Source organism: Vombatus ursinus, unplaced genomic scaffold, assembly GCF_900497805.2.
Source record: "Vombatus ursinus unplaced genomic scaffold, bare-nosed wombat genome assembly UNPS02009062.1, whole genome shotgun sequence".
NCBI classification, from domain to species: Eukaryota; Metazoa; Chordata; class Mammalia; order Diprotodontia; family Vombatidae; genus Vombatus; species Vombatus ursinus.
In genome coordinates, this window is record NW_020948840.1 from 5,913,924 (window position 1) to 5,930,716 (window position 16,793).

The 16,793-nt window shown below is 41.9% G+C and overlaps 1 protein-coding gene across 2 annotated transcripts in view; it reads right to left on the reverse strand.

Annotated features, from left to right (window-relative positions):
- PLCG2 (phospholipase C gamma 2) overlaps positions 1-16,793 on the reverse strand; it is a 162,719-nt gene that overhangs the window by 14,280 nt on the left and 131,646 nt on the right. For both annotated transcript variants that reach the window (XM_027850396.1, XM_027850395.1), the window contains exons 25-29: positions 16,452-16,609; positions 11,809-11,911; positions 9,872-10,081; positions 6,339-6,484; positions 3,447-3,561 (exon numbers count right to left, since the gene is read on the reverse strand). In XM_027850396.1, the coding sequence (XP_027706197.1) occupies positions 3,447-3,561; positions 6,339-6,484; positions 9,872-10,081; positions 11,809-11,911; positions 16,452-16,609 (732 nt within the window). The remainder of the gene's footprint in view (positions 1-3,446; positions 3,562-6,338; positions 6,485-9,871; positions 10,082-11,808; positions 11,912-16,451; positions 16,610-16,793) is intronic.

The window sequence follows — 16,793 nt, forward strand, 5'->3', positions numbered from 1 at the left end:
TCTTGGAGCTCAGCACCTGGACAAAATGGCCCCCTGGGCCACCCTACCTAGCATTCTGTCTCAGACGGGGCAACATGGCATCAGAGCTGTGCTCAGCTTTGCCTGGGGGCCTAGTCACCATTTTCTTCTCATTCCCCAACCACTGTAAACTGAGGGAGGGATCTCTTCAGTGAATTTATGCAAATGTCTTTTCTGACCTAAAGAATTGGGTTCCATACTCCCATTATGTTTACTCAGGACCACAACCTATGCTCCTTCTTCTACTCATGATTATAACCACTCAAAATGCTTCCCTCCTCTTCCCCCATTCATTCAAATCTTTTAGGAAGGAGATGGATTTGAGCTTGGCCTCAAAGGATAAATAAGATTTGAATAAATGAATATGAAGGGTGGTGGAAAGAGCCCTGGATTTTAAATCAGAGGACCCAAGCTCAAATCTCAGCTCTACCACTTACACAGCTATGAGTTGCTGAAAGAGTCTTTTCACCACATTATCTTTTAAATGACAGGGCTGGATTAGATGATATCTCAGATCCCTTCCAGTTCTAAAATTTTATAATCCTTTAAGGACCAGATGAGCATTTCAACTGGATACCATGGCAAGTTCAGAAGGTTGACAAAAATTTTATTACTGCATGAGCACAGCTGGAATAATGAGCCTGATTCTCTGTCCTACAGGTCAGAAAAGAGTCATCCTTCCTCCTTCCTTAAGCAGACTGGCATGAAATCTCTCCTTTTCACCCCAATAATAATCGGTCTGTACTATTCATGTGGCAATTAATAACATATTCTAACATCTCTGCCACCATCCCCTCATACTGTCATTTCAATCTTGTTATTTAACTTTCCATATGTTAGTATCGGACCTCCCCAAGTAGATTGTGAGGTTCATGAAGGCAGTGGCTGGGCCTGGGCTTCACTGTACACTCCACGCTGCCAAGCATAAGAAGATGGTCAATAAGTTTTAGTTGATTTTAACTGACACTGCAAAGTTATAATAGATGTAACAGTAGATAGAACAAAAGGCCTTGGAGTAAAGAAGGAATGAGTTTAAAACCTGCCTCAGATACCCACTAGCTGGGTGACCCTGGATAAATCATTTAACTTCTCTCTGCCTCAGTCTCCTTATCTGTAAAATAAGGATAATGCCCTACTTTGGGCAGCTAGGTGGCACAGTGGGTAGAGTATCAGGGCTAAAGTCAGGAAGACCTGAGTTCAAATCTGTCCTCTGTGACCCTGGGCAAGTCACTTAACCCTGTTTGCCTCAGTTTCTTTATCTGTAAAATGAACTGGAGAAGGAAATGGCAAACCACTGCAGCGTCTTTGTCAAGAAACTCCCCCCAAAAAGGGGTCATGAAGAGTCAGATGTGATGAAACAACTCAATAACAATAACACTACGCAGAGTTGCTGTGAAGGTCAAATGAGTCAACAGGTAAAGCATTTTGCAAATCAAAAAGTGGTATATAAATGCTACCCACTATCATCATTATTATTACTAATACTAATAATGAAAACCACATAAGCCCAGAGTCAATTATATACCACCCTACTAGGGAAGGCATACCTAAAAGCAATTCAAGTATAAACTAAGCCAGGAAGAAATGTTGGTTTTAATACCCATTGTCAGGGTCCCTGTTGCTCAACTCGTCCTTTCATTTCCCCCAGAACAATTACTACCTCATGAGGAGAAAGAATGTCCTCAAAAGAATCCACAGGAGATCCAACCCTTGTTTGAGCCCCAAATCTGCTCAGAAGATGTGATTCTCCCTTCAGACACTGATGCTGAAGGCTCCTAGATGAACAAGGCTGATCTGTGAACCCTGGGAGATTTGCCCTAATTAAGTCAAGTTCCTCAAAGCCTCCAAGGTTTGTCTCTTGAACTGTCCAAGATTAAAGGCTGCATTCATCAGGGAAACCCTATGGAAACAACAGTCTTCTATAGAGTTCACTTAACCTGTGTGACTCTGGGCACTGCCTCAGGTCAAAGATATGGATGGGACTGCTGGCTACAAAGGAGTTTACTTCTACTTAGCACTAGAGGAAGGAATGTCTCACAGCAGAGGTCCAGGCACTGAATCAGGCCCATGTGCTGCAGGCTCTGGTACTACAGGTCCATATCCTCCAGCCCATGATGTAACTCCAGGACACACAGGCAGTATCTACCCTGCTCCTATACCCCAGAAGAGGTAAGTGCCCAGTCTACCCATCAGGAAAGTCCCATGAGATAATATCACAACTTCTGAATCAGTTTTTGGGCCAGAGAGTCAAACAAACACCAAGCTGAGACCACCAGAATTCCTACCGTGTCAGGTGCCAATATCTAATTATCACAATAAAGGAGCATGCCATTCAAGACAACTTGCCAACAGTGACAAAAGTGCTGGATCTGGGGTCAGGAAAATATGGGTTCTAAGCCAGCTGCATAGCTATGTGACTCTGGGACAGTCATTCAAGCTCTCTCAGCCTCAGTTTCCTCATCTGAAAATAGGAATAATAGTAGCATCTACCTTACAGGGTTGTTTTGAATGTAAGTAATGAAGTAATACAAGTGAAGCACTCTGTGAACCTTAAAGTGCTAAATAAATGTGTGCCATTATTATTAGCTGCTTGGATCTATCTCATGCTAAATAAATATGAGGCTTCAATCAAAAATCTAATTTTTTAAGTGCTTCAAAGATTTGCAGTGGAAAGAAATTGCCAACCAACAGATCCAGTGACTGTGAGCTCCTGGAGAGCAAAGACTGGTTGTTTTTGCCTTTCTTTGTATCACCAGAGTTTAGCACAGGGTCTGGCATATCATAGGCACTTAATCAATACTTGTCGACTGACTGACTGAGGACTGGCTATGCCAAGTCCTCAGGTCCCTCTTGAACAATATCTGTGCATTACAGCTGTGAACATTAAAATAAAACAAATCTCAGCCAGAAAAACAAAATCTCAGACAGAAATGAGCCCACTTTTCTCAGGGATCCTCTGGGATGATCTGGCCTGGTTGAGATCACTAGGACATTGCTAGCCTCAGTCAATGCCTACAAACTGAAAGCAAGTCATATGATAACAGTGAAATACCCATTTTTCCTTCTGTGTGCAAACTCAGAAAGTTGCCATGTACACACCTTCCCATTGCTGGCATTCATTTTGGACGATTTAAAAAGTCAGCTAGATGGTACAGTGGATAGAGCACCAGAATTGGAATCAGGAAGACTCATCTTCATGAGTTCAAATCTGGCCTTAGACACCTACTAGCTGTGTGACCCTGGACAAGTCTCTTAACCCCGTTTACCTCAGTTTCCTCATCTGTAAAATGAGCTGGAGAAGGAAAAGGCAAACCATTCCAACATCTTTGCCAAGAAAATCCCAAATGGGGTCACAAATAATCGGATGTGACTAAAACAATTCCATAACAACATGATTTAAAAGAAAGGAAGGTTATTAGCATACTTACTCACTACAGTCGTCTTGAATTTGTTGTTATCATACTCAGTCCCACAAATTTCCACCTCTACAAATGGACAAGCAATGCTTCGTCCAAGCTTGGGTAGATGGCGAGCCCCCAGGACCTAGGACACAAAGGACATCAGTCATTCCTGGGCCCCCTCCCCCTGCTGTGTTCTACACTCTTCACAGCACTAACTGCAACTAAGTCATTCCCATGAAAGTTGAAAGCTCTGTTACACCCAGAGAAGCTACTCTTCTCTTTTATGTAGAAGGACCAATGATATGACTCCATCTGTTTCTAACGTGCCATGGATTTGCCAAAGACACTATTCCTTCCAAAGATCCCATCTCTGCTGTGGCTTGTCGGAAGAGCTGATGAGACATCCAGGCATTTTGTTGGAAGTGAGTATTCATCAGCTGCTTGTTACCTTGGACAGTCTTTCATCTTCAGAGCATCAACACAGATGCCAGTCTGCTCTCAGGGGCTTATTCCTTGTGCTTCTTTCAGTGGGGAAGGTGGCTAGGAAAAATTCCTGGGTGCTGATAAGTTTTACTTTTGTTGCTCATTTGTTTCAGTCATATTCAACTCTTCATGACCCCATTTGGGGTTTTCAACAGCGGTTTACCATTTCCTTCTCTAGCTCATTTTACAGATGAAGAACTGAAACAGAGTGTTATGTGACTTGCCCAGAGTCACACAGCTAGTAAGTGTCTGAAGGTCAGATCTGAACTCTTCCTGACTCCAGGCCCAGAGCCCTCTCCACTGTGCCACCTAGTTGCCCAAGTTGTTACTAGTTATTTGTATTTATGAAGGAAGGAAACGGATAAAAGGAGCATGTGTCCAGGGTATGAGACTGGCAGGTATGAAATGGCTCCTCCATTTATCTGCTATTCATGTCTTTCTATTTTGAAACCTACTCTGTAACAGAGAGTAGAGTAGCTTCAGAGCCCCACTGCTCACTCCAGCTGTAGGAAGGTGAATATGTACATGCATATATTCAGTCACTTGGGAGTGCCACAAATTCAAGGACAGAATGGGAGGAATATAGCATTTCATCTGTAGTTGATCTTTATTGAAGGTCTTTGTTAGGATGGGACTATGTTGGAAGGGCTGTGTAAAGACAGGCACACTTTTGCACTATTGGGGTAGCTATGAAATTATCCAACCATTCTGAGAAACAAGAAAGGAGCTAGTGGCACAGTGGATAGAGCTCCAGGCCTGGAGTCAGAAAAGACTTGAGTTCAAATTCGGTCTCAGACACTTAGTAGCTGTGTGATCCTGGCAAGTCACTTAACTTCTGTTCGCCCTAGAGGTAGCTAGGTGGCACAGAGGATACCAGGCCGGGCCTGGTATGAAGAAGGCCTGCATTCAAATCCAGCCTCAGACACTTACTAGCTGTGTGGTTTTTGGAAAGTCATTTAACCTCTCTTTGCCTTAGTTTCCTCAATTGCAAAGTGGGGATACTAATAGCAGCCACCTCCCAGGGTTGTTGGAAATATCAAATGAGATAATTTTTTTTAAAAAGCATTTAGTATAGTGCCTCATACATAGCAGGTATCATATAAATGTTTATTTCCCTCCTCCCCTAAGAAAGTGACTAAAATGTCCATACCCTTTGACTCAGAGATCCCTCTCTAAGAAGCCTATACCCCGGAAAAGTGAGATATAAAAAGAAAGGTCTTATATATGCCAAAATATTTATAGCAGCACTTTGTGCAGAAGCAAAGAATTGTAAATAAAGTAGATGCCTATCAATTGGATAATGGCCAAATGAGTTGTAGTGCAGGGAAAGACACATGGCACAGTAGACAGAGCACTGGACCTGAAGTCAGGAAGACTCATCTTCTTGAGTTCAAATCTGGCCTCAGATAGTTATTAGCTGTGTAACCCTGAACAAGCTACTTAATCCTGTTTGCCTCAGTTTCCTCATCTGTAAAAGGGGCTGGAGAAGGAAATGACAAACCCCTCCAGTATCTTCTCCAAGAAAACTCCAAATGGAGTCACAAAGAATTGGACACAACTGAAATAAAAAATTACTAAACAACAAACTCTACATATCTTTGTTGGTGTTTTGCTAAACTTTTTTTCCCCTCTTTTTTATTCTTTGTTAAAAGAGGAAGATGAAAGTGAGAGACATATTGGGAAATGTAATAACAAAAACAAAGGATAATTTTTTTACAAAATTAAACCCTTTTGTTACATGAGTTTGATTTCTGGACTTCCTCAAATCTTATGAGAAACTCAATGCAGGTATTTTATTCCTCTCACAGTTCTTAGAAGAGAAAAAAATTCACATGAAGACAATGTGCTCACAAACCATAGGTGAAAAGAGAAAGTCTGACACCACCATAAACCATAATGATTTTTAATGATAAACTCCAACCAGGAACTCCAGAAAAGTAAGACTGGATTTTTTTTAACCTTTGGGGAAAACGGGTGGGGATTTGATTTTTTAGTTTTTTTTGTTAGTTTTGTTTTGCTATCTTGCTTTTGCCTGCATTTCCTAAGAAGCCAAACAGATTTCTGCCCCATGGCAGGCAGGCCTGCTGAGCTACCAGAGCCACTGCCAATCAAAGTTAGCTCATAATTCACCTTCTCTAATGAGAACAGGGCATACACAGTTCAAGCTGTTGGTTTCCGAATGTGTTTCCCCCCAAAGCCACTGTACAAGCCACTGAGAGAAGGAATGTCTTTTTCCTGAACCATACATTGTTGAAATAAGGAAAGAAATGCATTTCAGCAGAGAATTCAATAGTTACATGCCAAGAAGTGGTGATTTCCCCATCAAAGGCAAGCCTTCCTACTGTCCTTGTGTTTTTTACAGCAAATGGGATCCCTAACCCCTGGGCTCTGTCCTGCTATTGCCTTAAATGGCCAGGAGGAAAGGGCTGGTTTTACCTTCACCGTCAGGGTCATCAGGATCTTCCTTTGTGATTCTGGGGGTGTTGGATCATAATTTTCATTCCTCATGCTTTCAGGCTGCAGTACATAGCCGGTCCGGCCATTAAGTGCAAATAAAGCATGATTCAGCTGCATATATTTATCTGGGGAGGAAATGAAGGTGGTGCAAATAAAAACAAGAGAAAAGAGCATTCTGTTAAGAAATCAGATGAGCCCATATAGGCCCTGCAACTTGCTCAGTGAAGGTGAGGAATGGCCAGGGTCCTGTTTCAATGGTCAAAAGTGCTTCATTTTAAGCCTGAGGTTCTAGGATGCAGCCATGTTCTCTCCAATCTCTAGAGTAGGGTACCTCACCCTTTACTGAGGTATGGAGCCCAATGGTGATCTCTGGTGAAGCCTGTGGACCCCTTCTCAGACTAATTTTTTTAAATGCACAAAATAAAATACTTAGGATAACAAAGTAAACCAATTATATTAAAGTACAATTGTTAAAATCTTAAAAAATAATCCACAGAGCTTGTGAAATCTAGCCACAGATCCCAAGTTGAGAACCTTTGCTCTAAAGTGAAATGTCAGTGACATTCACATCAACCAGAAGGGCTTCCCTTTCACCTTTACCCCTCCTCACATGCAGGGAATGAGGTGAACCCAGGGCATCATGACCACTGTTCAGCTCACCTTGCCTTAAGTCATAAAGCTTGGTCAATTAGGAAAGGAAGTAGAGGGGCAGTCCAAAGGGGCATGGATGGATGGGGAGGCCACACTGTAACTATGCTTTGGTGCCTCCTCAGCAAGGGCAGCACTTGGACAGGGGCTTGGGTCACTTTATCCATGGGGTCACTAGGGGAGCTATTCAGGAGCTACTACTATCCAGGGCTCAGCTATTCTGTCTTTACTGTCTTAAAGAGAACCAAGAAAAAAGAAGTTATTTTCGTGGATATGAAAAACTAAGTACAGTCTTATAAGCCTAGGCCCCCACCAGCCCAAGGGGGAGTTCCTACCCTGCACAGATGCCTAGCTCTTCTAGAGGCAGCATGGCAATCCTTCTTCTCCCCTTCAATATCTCTCAGTGTTCCCCACATGCTTCTCCATATAAATGAAAAAGGATCCAGGGAATTTAGTGTGTCCTGGGAAATGTGGAAACTAGGAACCTGACACGTCTACCCCAAGAGCATCACCTCAAGGCACAATGCATAAAACACTATATGTGGACTCAGGAAGGCCTAAATTCAAATTCCTGTCTCAGACACTTACTAGTTGTATGACCTGGGCAAATTATTTAGCCTGTCAGCCTCACTTTCTTCATCTGTAAAATGGGGATAATAATAACACCTATATGACAAGATTGTTGTAAGGATCAAGTGAGATGACACATGTAGAATGCTTTACAAACTTTAAAGTGCTATATAAATATTAGTTACTACTATTATTGCCTCAGGCAATTATCACAGTGGGGACTGGGTGGGAAAGGTAAGGGACACAGAGGAGCATCAGACAAGCCTCAGAATGGTACCTGAGTGATCCAGGACCCACACTGGTGGGCTTTAGGTATCTTCCTTTTTATTCAATGAATTAAGAGGTCCTACCTCTCAATCAAGTCAGTATGATTTCGTCAGAAGAGCACTAGACTATGTATATATCAAGAGATCTGGATTCTAAACCTAGCTCTGCCACTAGCTAAGTGTGTGACCTTGGGCACGCCTTCACCAAGAGTTGACCATACTGGACTCACTGCATTTCCCTTTTGTGACAGGGTTACTAGATTGGTTGATCAAGGGAATACCAGACACATAATTTACCAAGGTCTTAGCAAAACACTTAAAGTCTCTCATACGATTCTTGTGGGTAGGAGGAAGAGATTATCAGCTAGATAATAATACAGTTAGGGAGATTCAGAAGTGGCTGAATGGCTGGACCAAAAGAATAGTTATTAATGGGTCTACGCCAACTTAAGGAGAGTTCTCTGGCGGCATGACCTAGAATTTTGTACTTGGCTCTATTCTGTTTCACATGACTTGGATACATAACTGGAATCCTTACAGAATTTGCAAATGACTCAAAGCTGGAAGAAGTAGTTAACATTTGGCAATTAAGAGAATGAGAAACCAAAAAGATCATTGGAGACCAGAACAATGGGCCAATTCTAACAGGATAAAATGTAATTGGATTACAAGCACAATATGAGTCAAGTACAAAACAGAAGGCAAAAAAATTCATCTGATCTTAGGGTGCATTAAGAAAGGCAGAATCTACAGGATGGCTATAGGGCCATATAGTGTATTCTGCCCTAGACAGACCACATCTAGAGTACTGTCTTCAGTTTGGGATACCAGCACACTAGCAAAGACATTGATGACATGGGAAGCACACAGTGGAGGAGGACAATCTAGATGGTGAAGGGTCTGAAGTTCATGCCAAAAAAGGAGGAGTGTAGGAACTAGGGAAGTTTTACCTGGACCAGCCATTGTATGGATGAGGCATTTGACTTCATTCTCCTTAACTCTAGAGGGAAGAGTTTAGAGTAACAGGAGGGAATTGTAAAGAGGCAACGTTAGGCTTAATGTAAGGAAATACTTCTTAACAATTAAAATATCCCAAAGTGCAATGGGAAGCTTTGAGAGATATCAGATTCCCTTGTACTGTAAGTTAAGGGTAGACAAGCACTTGTCAGTGATGTTATCGATGTTCTAGTCCACATGTAAATTGGACCAGATGGGCCCCAAGGTCTCTTTGACTTCTGAGATTCTATAAAGTCATTCTTCCCCTTTGTGAAATGCATTATCATATAACTTTGTGTAGTAGAGGTATCTCTTTGTGAGTTATATCCCTTTACTAGACCACACACTCCATGAAGCTAAGCACAACATCTTACGTAAATCTTAAAAGCTGTAAACTCTTTGATCTGTCTTCTTTGGTCCCTTCTAAACTGCAAATCCTATGAGGACTGGGACTATGCTTCGTGCAAACAAGAATTAGGCTATGTTTAAACTTACCTAGCATCGTGCTCCATACATAGTAAGTAATTAATGTTTGAATGAATGAATGAATGAAACAAGGGAGTTAGGCTAGATGATCTCAAAGACGCTTTCCCATTTGATAGTCTTAGGATTCTATGCCCACACCCCTAGCATCACTGTCTTCTACCAGCAGGCTCACCAATCCCATATGCTCTTCCCCACATCATTCTGTTCTCCTCAGTCACTTTAACATTCTCCCCATCCCTAATGCCTCTCTTCCACCATTATTCCAAAAAAGCTAAGAGAAGGAAATGGGCAGCACCTAAGGGTTTGCTTGCTAACATGCAACATGCTAGCCTGGCCAGAAAATAATTTAATAGACCAACATTTAATCTTCAGTTGGTCATTAAACCTAGCTCAATGGCTCTCTATTTCTTTCTAAGCAGCAGTTCTGCACCTGTGGCTGCTGTTTTGTCTGACTTCAGGGGGCTCAGAAGTGACACACCCTTCACAAAGTACTCAGCAGGCCACACTCAGATTGAAAAAGCAATGCCATCCTTGGAGACCCCTTACCTGCTGTCTGGAAATTCAGAGCGACCATCTGAGAGCCACAGAGCCAAAGTCTAAAAGGATCATAATTTGATGAGTCCACCCTTTGGCCTTTTGGGTAGACCCGAGTCAGTCCTTTTTGATTATACTTCAAGAGATCAATTGGCTTCTGCCTAACAATGCTGTCGGCCTTGGTCTCCACGAAAGAGCGAATTTCTCTGAAATCAGGATTTTCTGCATAGACATATAGGAAAGGAAATGAAATTGACATTTAACTTCAAGAGTATGACACAGTCACAATCACAGTTCAGTTCTAACCCACCATGCAAAGACTGGATGCTGGGTCTGAAAGATAAACCCCAGTAATCTGACAAGACTATTGCCTTGGGCATACCAGTGCCATCCCATTTTGAAATTACAGATGTTAGTTATCATACCCCAAGACCACTGCCCCACACTCTCAGGGCATCAAAGCTGGGCTAGAATTTTGAAAAATTAAATGCCTGCCATAAAGGTAGGATACTTTCAAGAAAGGGGGATGGGAAGGGTGAGAAGAGGTGAAAAAGGCAGAGCTCACCATGATTCACCTTGCTATTATATAGATTCTGGTATAAAAGTTCTCAGTGAACCCTCCCAAGTCAGTGTATTACTGGAAATACTAGGGACCTTATTGGAACACTATTTCCTCATAGCCTGGCCATATGACATGGCCCAAGGAAACTGTCTCCTCGATTTAGAGCAACTAAGTCAACCATATTCCTCTTGTGAAATATAGAAGGAAAAGTTTGCTACAAAAGACCCTCATGCCCGCTATTGCTACCTGTCCTACTTGCTTGCTGGAAGACCACTCTGCTTCACTGAATTACATTCTCTCCTGGGGTGAGGGTAGCCTTGAAAAAATCTAAACACTTTACACATACTTGCTAGCTGTGTGGCCTCACTTCTCTGTGCCTCAGTTTCTTCATCAGTAAAAGAAGGACAAATAATAATTGTACTGCTTACATGACAGGGTTGTTTTGAGGATCAAATGCAATCATGCATGGGGAAGAGCTTTGTAACCATGAAGTGCCATAGAAATGCAGGGAGTTTTTAGTATGATTTCTGCGCTCTTAAAGTTCCCTCTAGAATAGAATTCCAGTTTATCACAAAAAAACCTGCCTGTGACTGGAACAGGCTCAATGAACAAGTGACATAATCCTGAGCCTTGTGCACAGTGATAATAATCACTCACATTTATATGGCACTTTGAAGTTTAAAAAGTGCTTTCCTAGTAGGCACCCAACAGATGTTTGATGAATAAATGAACAGGCTACTCTGGTGCACAGACTGCCTCTGATTTGGCTCCGTTGACCATCTGCCAGGAGCCACCTGCTCGGAGACAGGAATGGTCATGCTCTCACCCACCCCTTGTCCCCCCCCATATTCAGCCCTGCTCCATCTTGCTGGTTCCTGAAAGGAACTTAGTGATAATAATGGCTAATATTTAACACAGCATTTTATAGTTACAAAGCATTTTGTAGAAATGATTATCATTTGATCTTCCTAGCAACCCTGTAAAGTGAGTAATATAAAGATTACCATTCCCATTTTACAGATAAGAAAAAGCTTTATTAAGGCTCAAAGAGGAAGTGATTTGACCAACACCATTTGGTAGGCAAAGGGCAGAATCAACCCTTGAATCCAAGTCATCTGACTTCAAGACCAGGGCTCTTTCTACTATACCATACTGCCTGCTGGGTGGACAGGACAGGCAGGAGTCACATGTTCCCTGTCCTTTATCCCCATCTTCCTTGTGACCCAGTGCAAGATGAGCCTATATGTGGGAGGAATTGTCATCCTGCCTAGAGCACTGTTTCCATCTGGAGCCCAGAAATTCCAAATGCTATAATATTGTCCTTTGCCAGACTTAAATAAGAGCATCTACCCAGGAGTGAACCAAGATTATAAAATGAAGGAATTACCTAAATTATCCTTGGTTTTACTTGTTGGCTTACAGTAGACGACTAAGTCGGATAGTTCTATGGCAATTGATTGATTCTTCTCCCAATACTTCATGTTGGTCTCCTGTTTGGAATAAAGACAGCCCAGTAACCAATTTTCATGATCAGCACAATTTCACCAGGCCTTCCTTCTCACAATGTTGTGTCTCAATGACAGTGTCAAGGGAGTCAGATTTTTCATTTTAGGATTTTTACTTTTTAAAAAAAAAGTTCTCTATCTTCCCTCCAGCCCTGAAGTCTGGCTAATTTTCTTCAGGCCTCACACCTACCAGCCCACACTAATGGGCTTTATTCTCAAGACACTCCTCTTTCAATATGCATCTCTATATGGAGAGGGCAAAATTCCATGAGAACATAACTCATATTTCTGAGTATAAGTTTTAAATGAGCACACCCCCAGCCTTGGCCCCTATGCCCCAACCTATGACTAATTACTGCCTTCACACCTCATTCATATACAAACTAATGAAGTTTCACCTCATTCTTGTTAAAAGGGAGAAATTATTACTCTGAGATGAAACTCCAATTGTTTCTGCAAATACTCTAAGGCTGACTACTCCAACCTTGTGGCAAAAGGCCCTCTCATCCCAGCTGACATAGGAAGGAAATTCATTTTATCTATTACTACCTAGACATCTCCACTAGAATCATCACCTCCACTATTTCCCCACCAGAAATTGGACTCTGTCCAATTTTTGATAGGCCAGTTTTGGCCTATTTTTGCTCAATTCTAGACCTCCACAGATCTTCATCAGTTCAAGTCTGGACTACTGCAATAGTCTGTTGATTGGCCTCCCTACCTTGAGCCTCTACCCCATTCCAGTCCAACCTCCATTCATCTGCCAAAGTGATTCTGGCCTAAAGCATAGAATGAGCCATGCTACTCTGTACTCAATAATCTCTAGTAGACTCTTATTACTTCTAGGATTAAATACAAAATCCTTCATTTAGCCTTTACAGCCCTTCCTGCCTTTCTAGTCTTCTCACATTTTACTCCCCTCTCTGTACTCTAAAATTCAGCATCATTAGCCTTATTGTTTTTCCTCACACATGACATTCCCATCTCCTGACTGCGACAGGGTGTCCCCCAGGTCTAGAATTTTCTCACTCCTCATCTCCACCTCCCTGGCATCTCCAGCTTCCTTTAAGACTCAGCTCAAATTCCATCTTCTCTAAGAGACCTTTCCTGGCTCTCCCTGCCCACTGCTAATGTCTTCCCTCTGAGGTAACTTTCTTTTTACTCTGTAAATATTTTGTGTGTACATAGTTGTCTGCATGTCATCTCCCTCATTTAGGATGTAAGCTCCTGGAGGGCAGGGACTGTTTTTGCTTACACACCTAATAAAATATTTGTTGACTGACTTAACTGGACATCTCTCCTCTTCAAGTATTGTCATCCTCCATTAGAACGTAAGCTTCTTGAAGTCAGGAACTGTCCTGTTTTCTATTGTTTTTATTCCCAGCACTTAGCACAACATCACGCCCAGAAAAAGTACCTAATAAATGCTTTATTTATTCTAATCTAATATATTCAAGTTTAGGAAACTCACTGCCTTCAACACCCCAGTGCTTAGTCTTCAGCCTACCTTTGGAGGCCAATGAATTATCAAGTCTCTTTGATCACATAATTGGACATGTTGGGATCACTGCAGATTGTTAAGATTATAGAAGATTGAGGCACCCCTTCTGCTAAGGCTCAGGCTGGTAGATTACTTGAACGCCAGAGTTCTGAGCAGCAATAGGGTCAAAGCCAATTGGGCATCCACACTAATTCTGGCACCAATATGTAAGCCCCTGGGGAAGTGGGAAGGGGAGACACCCGGCTGCCTAAGGAAGAGTGAGGCAGCCCAGGTTGGAAACAGAATAGGTCAGAGTTTACTCATGGCAGGGTCTGCCATGAGTAGCCTCTGCCCTTCCAGCTTGAGTGAGGTGGAAAGACTTGGTCTCAAAAAACAAACAAACACAAAAAAAAAATCTTAAAAAAAAAATAAATAAATAAATAAAAACAAACAAAAAAGTAGGCTAGAAACTGTTCTTTGAGGGAGAGGTAAAACTGAAACGGAAATACTATAGGAAGCTGTGGCTGAGAGGTAGCCTGGGGTGTAATGGAAAGAGTCCCTTTACTGGGAACAAAGAAATCTGGGTTCTATACCCCATTTCTGCCAGCAGTTATGATATGATATTAGAAAAGTCCTTTACCTCTCGAAGCCTGAGTTTCCTAGTGGGTGAAAATAAGGGAATTAGATGAAGTGATTGTAAGGTCACTTCCAACTCTATTTCCTTGGTCGTATTTAGTTGAGCCAGATCGAGGACAAGAAGCAGGCTTTTTTTCCAAACATCTCCCCCTTCTCCTAACAACCTTCAATCCTAAGCAGCTTTGGTTACAGTGGGTACAAAGTCAACACCAGTGACTCATTTTTTGCTCTCAAGTATAATAGTACGAGGTTATTTTTTTTATGTTCACATGAATGTAAAATCCAATTAAGGGGTAGTTTAGATCAAAGAGAGAACATGATAGCTTAAGTGACCAGGATGATTTCAGGTTATTAAGCAGTAGGGGAAAAAAAAGAACTTTCCAAGGAAATTACCCTTTATCCCATCAACAAAACTGCAGAAAGCCAGAGGAGACGACAAATAAATGATTTTCAAAGTTAAGCTTTTCTACATCTTATATTTGGCCCCATTTTCACAGCAACGCCTTGGGCACAATGGAAATGTGTTTTAAGTGTCTACTACCTTTAGATTATTCCCTCTGAAGTTTCCATACAGTAGTAACATACCCAGCTCCTGCAGAAATGGTTTCAATCGTCCCAAATAGAGTATAAGCCTGGGAAAGGAATAGCTCAGTCTGTTAAAGACAGACTTGTATTCCTATGACTAATAACCATTAAAACATGGAGAGAAAATGAGTGAGGAGACCCTTAAGAATGATCTCTAGAGAATACTGTTGAAACCCTGAAGTATCGACGACTCTTAAAGTGCAGCATTGCTATCTTAGGACACAAAGAGAAGATGTATATATACCTCTGGATTTCAAGTCAGACAAACTAGGTTCAATTCTGGTTGAAACTAGGGCAGCTCTCCCAACTCAATAGCTGTGTGACCTTGGGTAATTCACTTAACCTCTTTAGGTGTCAGTTTCCTCATCTGTTAAATAAGAAGGTTGGCCAGAAGAGGTCCATGGTCCATTCCATTCCTATACCTATGATCAGATGAGCCACAAAGATGGGCAGGTGTGCACTGAACAGCTCTGCCACCTCATGCCTGATATAGTTCCTCAGCTTGTGAAGCAAGAGCTCAGTGTGAGAGCCCTTCAGTCTGATTCTAAGACTTGAAAGACACTTGGCTGCAACTCCAAGATGACTATCAAAGGACCACCTCCAGAGAGGTCTGAATGAGGAAAACTTCTCTCTGGAGTGGCTTATGGCCATGATTCTCACAGGGTATTTGCTCTGGTTGCCTATGAACAAGTCCAGAAGGGAAGCACAAAACATGATGGTGTTTCAGAAACTGTCCCATTCAACACAGAGGCAGAAGACAGATGTTCAGGAAGACAGCTATAGTGGAAGGGACAATGGATTTGAAGTCAAAGGACCTCGGATTAAATCCCAGCTCTGCTATTTACTATCTGTGTGATGTTCATTGGACAAGTAACTTAAACTCTCTGTGCCTCAGTGTTCTCATCTGTAAAATAGGGGAATTGGACCAGACAGCCTCTAAGGTCCTTTCCAACTTTAAATCTATGATCCTATGACTGCTTTATTGTTGGAAATTCATCCACTACAACTTAAGAACAGTAAGTGGTCCCTTAAGACCATCTAAGGTGAAGTTCTACCTAGGATCAGGGGCATCAACAAACTTATTACAAAATATAATTTAGTGATAAGAAAAATCCTCAGTGATGAAATAGGGCTCTCACAAGGTCCATCAAAGTACTTCTTTGGTTTGTACTTAACTGTACCTAAGAAATTATTTATCCTTCTGTTATTCCAAATATATTTAATGCTCAACATTTGTGAAAATGGCCATTTTTCAAAAAGTTCCTTTCCATTTATATGGCAGGGAGAAGAGATGTCAAACAGCTAAAAATCTCCCTTTCTCTCCTTCCTACCATACTCTATAAGAGACAATGACTTTAATATTCTCCAAACATCTCTAGATACATAATCAATTAATTCAAAAGTCATGATTTCTAACAGAGGTTCCTTCAATGGTTAGGGCCCATCTAATTATCATGCTCTGGCAAAATGTTTGGAACCTATTAAGCCATAAAATTAAGGTGGCAGCTTGTCTTAATACAAATGGGTTGACCAACACAGATGGAATCATGGACCACCTAGTTGACAATGGTGAACAGGCCTCCCTACCCCTGCCCTTTCACTCTCATGAAAGCATGAGGCTCTGGAAAGCCATCATTCCACCTAATAGTCTAGTGCTCACCAGTGTCTGCAGTTGACCCTCACATGGGTCTGATCCAAAGCTAAGAGTTTCCCTCTGAATGCTAGCAGGAATAGCAAGAATTTAGGGCACAATTCCACTACTCAAAGGCCTTAGCTGTCACACTAGACCCCTACAAACAGAACCCAAATGGCAAAGCTCAATACCACTGTTGCATTCTTCCAGGTGATTTCCCTGATGCTCTGGTACCACTCAAAGAGCTCTTCCACTTTGTCAGTCGCAAACTCTATGGGAGGATCATTGGGTTTCTTGGGTTCCAAGATGAAGACAAATGATTTCTGGTTTTTTCCATGTGGTACTTTCACTTGGAGAGAACAAAAACAACAGTGTTCCAGGAGGCCAGGGCACTCATACTACCCGAACCCTGCTTCAATCCCCAAGTCGCCTTCCCAAGAGGCAGTGCTCCTTATGGGATATGGTTACTCAAGAACATGGATACCATCAATTGTCACCCACCCAAAGAAGGACATGTATGCAAATATGCCTGT